Source organism: Sparus aurata, chromosome 16, assembly GCF_900880675.1.
Source record: "Sparus aurata chromosome 16, fSpaAur1.1, whole genome shotgun sequence".
Lineage (NCBI taxonomy): Eukaryota > Metazoa > Chordata > Actinopteri > Spariformes > Sparidae > Sparus > Sparus aurata.
Genome location: NC_044202.1, coordinates 5,736,090 through 5,746,739, shown reverse-complemented (window position 1 = coordinate 5,746,739; position 10,650 = coordinate 5,736,090). Strand labels below are relative to the sequence as shown.

Below are 10,650 nucleotides of genomic sequence, written 5' to 3'. Positions count from 1 at the left end.
TGAACCAATAATCAATCAATACGTTGATATTTTACATGCAAACACTGAAACATAACTGACAAACATTTAAAACATGTATTTTATTGCATCTTCTATAATTAGCACTCACAGCTGGAGTAAATTAAATACCATTATTTATATTTTCCCCCATCTTGTTTACTGCGGTCGTGTTTCAGTCACAGGAATAATGTCACATGTCGAGGTGACACGAGGTTTAAAACCTGCATTCTTCACACTGAAAAGGATTCAGACTTTTACACACCATGTAAAAATGATAGAAAGGTACAATTGTATTACATTGTAAAGCATAAATTCAGAAAACAAAACTCAAATGTATATAAAAGACCTCCACCACCCCCGAGTCAGTATATTCAGCAAAACAGTAAATAAATGGTAACAAAAAAAAAAAAAGACAGATTTATTGTGTGTTGTTGAAATGTAGATACTGTATGAGAGGGACAGTAAAACATTCAAACATATTTAGGTCCACTTTATGATTTTAGTCGCTTCCAGAAAACGTCTTCACATACGAAGTACCTTTGTGTAGAGCAGCATTCCTCCTTTGGAGCTTCTAGTACCATTTTTTGATTTGTGCATCGTTTGAGCAGCAGGTTAGAAGATCATTTTTGCAAGTTCAAACAAAACCTACAAGAGAAACAAGCGATAGATGTAATTTAGAGACACGTGTTTTGCTTTAATCCTGTCGTTATGAAGTGAATGTTAATAATAATAATAATAATGACCCTATCAGTGTTTACATTAGTTCCCTTTTCACTATGCTTACACTATGCAATCTGGCCTGCCACCAGGCATTAGTTTAGGCTGCCGGATGATGTTGATGACTGACAGTTATCCACTACTGAGCCCTTCATCATCATAGCATCTTGATTTTAAAAAGGCGCCCCACCAGAGAACACAAAAACGTAGCGTCTCTCTACAGATTCTCTTTTAAATCCTTACCTCGATCGTAATGAGGATGACTATCATCCACTCCAACCTCAAGCTGTGCTTCTCACTCAGGTGGCTTCTCATCAGATCTGTTAGCTGTGTGCAATGTTCCAGCTTCTCGTTCACAACCTAGAAAACATACACAATGTTTGTAGCTCAGATCAAAAACAAAGCAGTGACCTAAGATGTCACATACCTTTTTGAAAAAAACTAAAACAAAAACACTTTATTTACGTTGACTCTGCGGTTGATGCTGAGGAACTGGCAGGTCTTATCATAGAGCTTTTCCAGGTTTTCTCGGTCCCAGTAGAAATCTGGTGTGATGAGGAGGTCAGACCTCAGGTTTATACAGTGTCTATCGGACAAACATATAAAAACAAAGGTTTTAAACAGATTGTGTTATCCCAGAGTTTAATGACACAACAGCAGATCTGCAAGAGTTGTTGCAACTGCCCAGTAGAATTACTTTAAGACTGGGCTGTTAGATATAGAAAAATTGAGCGAACAAACTAACAATAATGGCAGTCAAGAAAGCAAAAAAACGTGGATATGATATCAGTTGATCTTGGTTACCGATAACATGGTAACACGAGCTGAAATCAGAAATTCCATGCCGTCTGAAACAACAAGAAAGTTTGGCCTTTCCTGTGACACTTGAAGACACAAATAGAAGGGTCACAATTGCCCCTGAATGAACTTCTATTTAGAGAAAACTGAATTTACCTCAGAGTGAAAAGCTCGCCTATCTTCTTCATAACCTCTGCAGAGGACAACTTAACTCTTTTACCAGACTTCAGCGTCTGAGGAGAAAAAAAACAGATTAAGACATTAGGCTGAAGGGGAGCACCGAGGCTTAACCTGCCTTACAGACAGACAAGCAAACAACCATTACAGATAATCAATTATTCAGACTTTCTTGCTGCCTGCTGTTAAGTGTCCACTGTACCTCTGGAATTGATTGAATTGACTCTACAAAGTTATCTAACGACACCTCCCATATCGCCAGCTTCACTGGAAAAGAAAGCAAGAGGTAAGACTGTAATGAGAGGCTACACAGGGTTACTACACAACAAGACACTTCTTCTTGATTAACGGGTTCTCACCTGACAAACACAGTGCGTTCGAAAACGCGAATTTCTCCAGAACTGCCTCATCTTGATTCATCTGGTCGTTAAGAATAAAGTTGCCACGCTCGAGCTTTGTATTTCCCCTGAAGAATAAAAAAGATTTTACTTAAAAAAAGAGAGTCTGAACATACAATTAAACAAAAACAGCACGAGTGTGAAGATCGACATACTCGCCGACTGTGTAGCTAATCTCTTCATTTTCCCAGTGGACTAAAGCGACTTCATAGGGCTGGATCTCATGATGCTCCAGTATTCTCATCACTCTTTTCAACTATAAAAATTAAATGATTGAAGATGGATTAAACATGAGAGAAGTAAACAAGAATGAATCTAATATTGTACATTAAAACATTGTTAAATATAATTCTATTTACCGTTTTCTCCTCAACGTTCCAGAAAACTACTGAGCCTTCCCTGAAATATCAGATTAGGAAAGTTATTCCATCATTTCAGGAGGAGAATAACAAGCGCAGCACGCTGTTGTCATGCTCATGAAGTTAATACTGCTGCACCAAGACAGACGTCTTAGTTTCCAAAATGTGCGCAAAAACACCCTACAGATTATGACCTTCTTATCAAAATACCAAAATGTGAGAAGCAGGTAACAACAAGATCTATATTGTGCAACCTTAAATGGAGCATCTATGAATATATATCTAAGAGAAAGCATAAACAAAGTACTTTAAAAACATGTACTTTATTTGTACCTGAAGAAGAACATAACAGCATCATCATCTGGTTTCGCAGCCTTGTCTGTGCTTATCACCAGCGCATTTGATGCATCTGAAATTAAAATATGAATGTCACAAAACATGTTCCCAACACATGCAAGTCCCTGGGGAGTTGTAATATATGAAGACGTTAAAGTCGTACCTCTTGGTAAATCCATCTCCTGGAATCCGTGGCGCATCAAGTCGTGGCAAAGTGTCGGTAAATGATACTGATCTGCTGTTGCGAAGGCAATACACTGCATCATATCCTACAGAGGGACACAGGGTTTAATTTAAATGATCACCAAAACAAAAACGTGGAGCGCATAAAATGAGATCAGTCACTCATCTGATGAATCACCTTGTCCTCATTCAGGGCAGGCTGATTGGCTCTCGAAGGCTGTTTTGTTCTCGGCCCTTTGGGAACCCTTTTTCCAGGCACTGCTGCAGGTTTTACACTTGGCTTTAAGATCGTCTTCACAATGTCGGGCGAGTAAAGACGCTTCTGTTCGCTTCTACATTTAGACAACATCCCAGGGTCAGTTAACAAAGCGCTGCTGAGACCTAAAGCAGGAAGAGCATGTCTCACATGCTTCTGCTGTTGGCGAAAAGTGTTTAAATAACAGGTCCTTGAGAAGATCCCTGAGCCAGAGCAGCTTGAGTGAGCCCTGGGTTTGGATTCATACTTGTGTGGTTGGACAGACTGGGAGAAACTGGCTGAGGCACACATGAAGACTGGGTTCCTCTCCACAGGCCGCTGAGCGCCCAGTCTGGACCACAAGGTCCGGAGAAGCATCTTTCCTTGGACAGCTGCACAGGTGAGCTACAAGACAGGAAACAGCTGATGGTGTAACTATATGATATGTCACGCTCTGATTTACCATTTCAATCATCACAGCACTCTTTAAATCCAGCTTGGGCTATTATCAGGTGGATATCCACTTAAAACTTCCATTCATAGCATCTTAAACTCAATGTAAACACAAAAGTAGGTGCCAGAAACGAGCAAGTCTGACCTTGACTACATTAGCTTTCGATATCCTCACTGAGAGTGTGGTTAGGACTTGCAAATAATCAATAAACAGTGTGATAAATACATGAAAAATAAAAAACAGTTCTCTACCTACAGTACAGCACAAGTCCATAGAAGTGGTAACATGCTACTGTGCGTCAGTGTGTCTGTTAGCTAATGTTTGGTGGCTAGCCAGTGGTTAGCTTACCACTAAATGAAAGAGAAGTCATTCAAAACGAGTCTATTTTAAATCTTCTTCAGCGCGACAGGAAAATGAAGTTTCAACAAGTGTTGTGTTGAAATATAATAGTGAAGTGAACACACGTAGCTACACGGCAGCTTGAATGACAGCGCTGGGAGGCGTGTTTGTTTTTGTTAATAAAGTTTTCTCGCCGCTTATTTCCGGTTTGAGGTGACGTAATGACGATTTACGTGGTTTGTTGTTGCCCCGATCTTTGACTGCCGGGCTTGAAAAACATTGAAGGGGGCCGCAGACAGGAATTCTGCTCTAAAAACATGAAATAAAATAATTCTGCCAGGCTTTTTGTGGGGCTAAGTCATCTCCAGTTGTGTGTCCTTAAAGTAAGACTGTCATTTAAGTTATTTTTTTATCTTTAATCTTTAAATAACAATCCTGTTATCACTGTTAAATGCACTTAATGACAATCCTAAACAGCATACTTTGAACAAGTAGACACACACTAACAAAAAATTGAAGGGGATCTAATCAGTACTGTTTTTAAAGAGTTTAAGAATAGTCATTTTTCAAGGCCCCCCCCCCCCCCCCCCCCCCCCCCCCCAATATATATATATATTTTAAAAATAATTAAAAAATGCTGCGACACAGATTTTCAGCACCTTGGTACATGTCAAATTTCATGATTCCCTGTGGCCAAGGGGATCCTTTTTGGAAGTGTTTTATTTTTATTTTTTTTATTTTTTTCAGGTGTTATGGACATTTTCACCTCCACAAACTTTATAAAACCCTCAAATGAGAGTCCACACTGACACAAGAATAATCTGTGATAGGGGCCAAAAGCAGGAGCCTCATTTCAAGGAGGTCCAGGTGCCAATCAAAATCACTAGGGCTCCTGATCATACTCCACTATTAACTTTGTCTGTGTGTTTCCTCAGTGATAAAGCAAGATTGATCGTTTCCTGTATGGTCTAATTACATTATTCTGCAACGTAGTGCAAAAAGTAATGATGATTAAGTGACGACAAACCACGATCTGAAGGAAGACTGACCGTAACATGCTATAAAGTGTACATGAAATCCCTGAATTTTTCATCACATTGGTGCCTTGGAACGATCGCAACCTGAAAGTCTGAACTCAGGGGCACACATTTAAAGGCGTATACCTGATTTGACCTTCACATTCATCTTCACCAGCTTCTTTCTATTGATCTTTTCTGTAATTTCACATATTTCGAACCTAATTAAATTAATTGTAAATTAAAAATTACACTTCATTTCAAGGATTTATTTTTTGTAACTGATAAAGTCTCTAGACGACAGATGTCCCTTCAGTCCCCCCTCTGGTGGAGCTTGGTATTGCCTGTGTTTGGTGTTGCCAGGACACTTCCTAAAACAGAAACAAGTCCCCCTGCAACACTTTTCATTATGGAAGTCATGGAAAACTCTGATGAGGTATGATATCAATTTTACCTCTCTGTATGATACATCTTTGCTATTGGACATAAACTAAATGTTGTCAGCCAGACAAAAAAGTAAAAATGTTCTACAATAGGATCCATAATAAGATCTTTACTGCTGTGTTTGATGATCAGGTGGACCAGTCTCATGAGAAGGAGAGGCTGAAGATGAGGATTGTTGTGTTGGAGGAGAGTGTGAAGTCCTGCGAGCTGGAGTGTAAAGCCAGCAGAGAGACGGTGCTCAGGCTGGTGGCAGAGCTGGACCGAGAGAGGAGGAAGGCAGCCAGCAGTGCGGCAGCTCTCGATTCAGTCAAAGTGGTACTTAAAAACACAATCTATAGTTGACAGTACAACCATAAAACGTTGGATTTTCCATGTATTATTTCCTGTTCCAATGAAATCCCCCCCAAGTGCAGACAACAAGGCCTCTGTGGCCAGACTGTATTAAAAAAGCAAATATACAGAACTGAATTTTTAATAATCTATTTACATTTAAGACGTGTATCAATAATCTGTTTTGATCACCAATTAATGGCCCAGGTTGGAGTTCTCCAAGGTTTTCTCCAAGATCTGGTATTGTAATAAATGATAAATTCACCAAAAAATGAAAATTCGGTCATTATCTACCCTCATGCCGATGAAAATTCAGGCAAAGTTTCCTAGTCGACAAAACTTTTCTGGAGCTTCATAGCAAAACAGCATTGCAGTATTCTCCTCAACATATGAAGTAACTGGGCGGAAATAAGGGCTCAATACATCTTGTCTGAGGTAATCCACATGTCTGTAATCCCTGAGATCCCAAACTGATTTGAAAACAAACCCTTGCTTCAAGTTAATGTTCCCACTTCAGACGGGGTGCATGCTAACACTTTTAGCAGTTACAGTGAAGGTTTCATCTTAAAAAAGGGTGTAAATACATTTTTCAAAAATCAATTTGCTCCCCATCTCCATCATTCTTTTAGGAGGATGCTGCAACGTTGTTTTACTTTGATTTTCATTTTGTTTTCTTAATCTCTGTCAGGAGTTAGACGGCCTGGTGGTGGGAAGAAGGAGTGTTGAGATTGAGAAAGACACTCTGACAGAGAGGCTTGAGGCCGGCAAGAGAGTCATCGAGGCAGCTCGGAGGGAGTCGAGCTGTTTGGAGAAACAGGTGGAGGAGCTCGAGAGGAACTTACGGTCCAGCCAAAGGGAGACGGAGGCAGCTGAGCAGAGACTACAGGTGTTCCTGAAAAAGATGGCCGGCCTGCTGCAGGGGAAGTCTGTGAACGTCGTCCTGCCCACACAGGAAGATATTTTACACCAAGTGGATGATCTCTGTAGTAAGGTGAGGAATGAGATCCTTGACCTTTGACCTCTTGTGTTGTTTGCAATAATGTATAGAGAAAGATGATGTATGTAGCTTCCAACACTTCTATCCACTTTCACTTTTACAATAAAAGTTGAAGAGGCACTCCTTCCCCTAAATAAACATCCTTATTGCAGTTGTGTCACGTCTCTGAGGAGCTGAGCGAGCAGACGGAGCTGCAGCTCAGTGCTCTGCAGAGGGCTCAGCTCGCAGAGCAGCAGGTCCAGGACCTGAGGGAGAGACTGCAGGGTCTGGAGACTGAGCTGTTAACAGCAGACATGCATCGAGACGGGCTGAGACACAACAAACAGCATGTGAGTCCAGGAACACGTGTCTGTAACATGACATAAATAATGGATAGAAAAAGTCATAATTTAATCGAGTTATTATCTCATAAAGTTTTCTTCTCTATCCCATTATTCACTTTTATTTTGAAAATCCCACTTTTTATCTTGGAACTTTTACTTTTTATTTCGCGATTTTGACTTTTTAAACTTGATAAATTACTTTTTATCGCAGCATTTCAACTTTTTGATAAATAACCATGGGAATATCTTATTTTTTTGCCTTTAACTGGCAGAAATGATGTTACTCTGTATCTGTTTTAAACAGTATGAAGAGTTCCTGGAGCAGCTGTCGGAGACGATGAGAGTCGACAGTATTGCCGTGGATCTCGGCTTCGACATGAGGCTGAAACTCATCCTGTCACGCGTGGAGCAGCTGGTGAAACAAGAGGCAACTGCTTTGGTGGAGAGCAAAAGTCTGACCTACAGTCTACAGAGAAAGGTGGGCAACATGAATAAAAAGTAGTCATACTAGGGACATTTGGAGCGGAGTGCTTCTCAGATTTACAATCTTTAGATATTACGTCTTCTGAATGTGAAAATGCAAAACAGTGTGCCTTTTCTGTTCACACCAGTTAAAGTCACAGAAAGACCAACTCGAGAGCAAAGGACTCCACATCCAGCTGCTCAGGAAGAAGGTGTCCGAGCTGGAGGAGGAGAGGAGGAGCCGATCGGCGCTGGCTGTTGAGCGAGATGATGCTCATCTGGAGGTCAGGAAGCTGCACAAGAAGCTGGAGCGTCTCCAAGGCGAGCTGAAGGCCACCAAGCTGTCAAACACTGAGCTCAAGGCCCAGCTGTCCCACACCAATGAGCTCAAGGTAGAGGGGAGAGGGATTCAGTCCAGAGGTCATTCCAGAGGCATTTTCTCTGCTTAATCTATCATGCATGTATGTTTAAATCTGTGTATGAGTGGATGAATTGTGCACCAAGTATGTAAAGAACCTTAGTTCTGAAAATAAATGTATACATTTTTAAAAATCTGAGTATTTGAGAGCAATAAGCACACTTGAATAAGCCATTGTCTGTCTGACGTGCCAAGTTGAAAGTGATGGAACAGAGTCAGACCGTGCAGGAGCAGAAAAAGAGGCTGGATCAGCTGCTGGAGGTGAAGGCAAAGGTGGAGAAGAAGCTGAACACAGTGAGCTCAGACCTCCAGAGCCAAGAGACGAAGAGCAGAGAGGACCAACAACAACTCGGCGCCCTCAGACAGAGCCTGGATCAGCTGTCTGACAGGGAGAGAGAGGTGAGGGAGGGCTCCGTATGGATCACACCTGCCAAGACCCGCCCTACTCTGCCTTCGATTGGCTTATCTGTCCTCGTGTCTAACCAGAGGGTGCCTTACACTTCCTGTCTTTATCTTCTCCTGCCTGTTTTCTGTGCTCACCTGCTTTTCCCGAGTTATTTAGTCACTCTGATTTAGTCAGTCTGTGTCTCCCCCTCCCTGTGTTTTTGTATTTATCTTCAGCATTTTTGGATTTTCCTCAGCTTGCTTTGAATGTGTTGACGTCTGGGCTTCAGCTTTACGTTAATGAAGCTCGCTGGGTGTCTTGCATTTGGGTCTTTTGGCTTGTGGTTCAACCGGCATAATAGAGATAGTGAATACTGGACTTATATTCATCACGTGGCCAGAAACATTACTTCAAAATATGTTAACAAGTTTGCCACGTAACTGTTTGACTGGATTTGATAGACCTAAAAATGGTAATTTAGCTACTGATGCAACAATTAGTGATAAAAACAAGACTGTCAATCATATTTAATTATTTCTTTTTTTCTCTCTTGTTCAGTTGCTGGATTTCCGGATGGTTGTCTCCCAGATGTTGGGGCTGGACGCCACAGCTTTGGCTCTACCTAATTATGAGATCATCAAATTACTGGAGAACCTTCTTCACAATCACCATCACCATCACCACCACCTTCATCATGCTGATGCAGCCTGGCACTGCCCGTCTCACCAGAGGCCTCATCCCCACCAAATCCAGGACCTCCCTGACAGCTCCTCGTTCCGCCTCTCCACCTCCAGATCCGCTTACCCAGATGATGCAGTTTCCTTTAAAGAAGCCTAAATAATTTAAACATTATACAAACGCCAAAGTGCACTTAAAATGTGATGGTAATACTGTTGTCTTAAGGTATATGAGAACAGATCTTACACAGTATGAAGTGATCACAAATGTAAAGTCACGTGAAAAAGGAAATAAAAAGACAAATATAGAAATTAGGATTTGGCATTCATTGTTTTTGATAGTCGCATATACATACATTTTTCAACTTAATTTCTTTACCATTATATACACATGTTACATAATCTCGGACTGTTATACATTTGATACTGAACTGACGGTCATACAAAATATACAATAGTTCTATATGTCGTACGCCTCCATCATAAAGTCGTATCTCGTGTTTTGTTTAAAAAATAAAACAGCAAAATGTACAAAGACCATGGATGTGTCATGTTAAAGGTTAAACTCTTGAACTGTGTCCGACTCCGATATTAAAATAATACGACTTGGCTTAAATGAGTCTCACACGAATCGATGTAATTCAAAGTTAAAAAAAAAGAAAAGTTTCTCACAGACACAATGAAGGACGTCGGTAAATAAAAGCAATGATCAGAACGGCATGCCAAAATACGGGTAAAAAAATAAATGCAATGTCAGATATATTAATGTTTCCTTTGCTTACAAATTCTTTTTTTTGTTACGAGCAATTTCACAGGCTAAATTTCAGCATTTAACTTTGGTGCTATCCACTGACAGATCTCCTCAGGGAAATACAACGTGTATACTGAGCCGCTGAGTTGATCTCCAGTTCATCTCAAGTCCACAGTGGGCAGAAACCGCTCCTTCAGTTTTGTCGCACCAAAGGCGCTCCGTAATCGACACAGCATCACACAGAGTAACATAGTGAAATGCTTGTTTCCTATGTGCTACACACAAAGATATTAACTGTAGATGGCAGCTGTTTTTTTTTTTTTCTGCAGTACAGATGGATGAAGATCAGTTTCTGTGGTGCGAGAACGCTGAAATGCTCCGACAGTCGGCCCTACACGGGAGGCGGTCCGTTCATGTAGCTGAGCATCGGGTAGAAGGAATGAGCGAAGTTGTTGGACTGGGAGCAGTAGTCCTCCTCAGACATTGGCAGCAGGAAGGCGAGGATCACTAACAGGAGCAGGAAGAACTGGAGAGGCAGCGCGACCCAGAGGACGCGCCGCAGGAACGAAGACGACCTTTGACCTGACGTCGTTTCTGCATCAGAAGGGGAGGAAGCGGATCCAGCGCCGCGAGACCTGCTCACACACACATTCACAACGCAGCACAGGCTGACGTTTAGTCACTCACAGCGATCGCTGCCAACATACACAATCCTGCTCTCTGTTCTATCATCTGAATCCCTAATTGGATTAAAACTGCGGCTGTATACGTGCATCGTTTCATTTCTTTGCCGTTCACAAAAATAAACTCTGCAAGAATAACCGACAAATCAAATTAGTCTAACTCGGTAA

At 41.3% G+C, this 10,650-nt stretch overlaps 3 protein-coding genes across 15 annotated transcripts in view; 1 reads left to right on the top strand and 2 right to left on the bottom strand.

Annotated features, from left to right (window-relative positions):
- Positions 1-61: 61 nt before the first annotated feature.
- On the bottom strand, positions 62-4,197 carry rmnd1 (required for meiotic nuclear division 1 homolog). 3 transcript variants are annotated; one of them, XM_030391948.1, is made up of 12 exons: positions 3,909-4,197; positions 3,147-3,608; positions 2,949-3,054; positions 2,783-2,858; positions 2,450-2,489; positions 2,246-2,346; positions 2,052-2,158; positions 1,895-1,959; positions 1,672-1,748; positions 1,183-1,303; positions 961-1,077; positions 62-645 (listed from the first exon to the last, which is right to left on the bottom strand). In XM_030391948.1, the coding sequence occupies exons 2-12, from the start codon at positions 3,579-3,581 to the stop codon at positions 613-615; spliced, it is 1,278 nt and encodes a 425-aa protein (XP_030247808.1). In that variant the 5' UTR covers positions 3,582-3,608; positions 3,909-4,197; the 3' UTR covers positions 62-612. The 3 variants fall into 3 exon arrangements, with proteins under 3 accessions (XP_030247808.1, XP_030247807.1, XP_030247806.1); XM_030391947.1 differs by having other exon boundaries at positions 4,006-4,197; XM_030391946.1 differs by having other exon boundaries at positions 3,913-3,979.
- A 933-nt stretch (positions 4,198-5,130) lies between these two features.
- ccdc170 (coiled-coil domain containing 170) lies at positions 5,131-9,696 on the top strand. The gene is made up of 8 exons (XM_030391925.1): positions 5,131-5,448; positions 5,589-5,771; positions 6,475-6,777; positions 6,936-7,112; positions 7,411-7,584; positions 7,718-7,960; positions 8,182-8,385; positions 8,930-9,696. Exons 1-8 carry the CDS (start codon positions 5,317-5,319, stop codon positions 9,206-9,208), a joined length of 1,695 nt encoding a protein of 564 aa, XP_030247785.1. The 5' UTR covers positions 5,131-5,316; the 3' UTR covers positions 9,209-9,696.
- syne1b (spectrin repeat containing, nuclear envelope 1b) overlaps positions 9,361-10,650 on the bottom strand; it is an 80,796-nt gene continuing 79,506 nt past the window's right edge. For all 11 annotated transcript variants that reach the window (XM_030391914.1, XM_030391924.1, XM_030391923.1 and 8 more), the window contains one exon: positions 9,361-10,434. In XM_030391914.1, the coding sequence (XP_030247774.1) occupies positions 10,191-10,434 (244 nt within the window). In that variant the 3' untranslated portion in view covers positions 9,361-10,190. The remainder of the gene's footprint in view (positions 10,435-10,650) is intronic.

Excerpts from the sequence above, each read along its gene's own strand:
- rmnd1 (XM_030391946.1), bottom strand. Across the intron at positions 2,859-2,948 it reads GGAGATGGATTTACCAAGAG|ATGCATCAAATGCGCTGGTG; the intron begins GTACGACTTTAA and ends TTTTAATTTCAG. Across the intron at positions 646-960 it reads TCATCCTCATTACGATCGAG|GTTTTGTTTGAACTTGCAAA; the intron begins GTAAGGATTTAA and ends TTTCTCTTGTAG.
- ccdc170 (XM_030391925.1), top strand. The coding sequence starts at position 5,317 with ATGTCCCTTCAGTCCCCCCTCTGGTGGAGCTTGGTATTGCCTGTGTTT. Across the intron at positions 5,772-6,474 it reads CTCTCGATTCAGTCAAAGTG|GAGTTAGACGGCCTGGTGGT; the intron begins GTACTTAAAAAC and ends AATCTCTGTCAG. Across the intron at positions 7,113-7,410 it reads TGAGACACAACAAACAGCAT|TATGAAGAGTTCCTGGAGCA; the intron begins GTGAGTCCAGGA and ends TGTTTTAAACAG.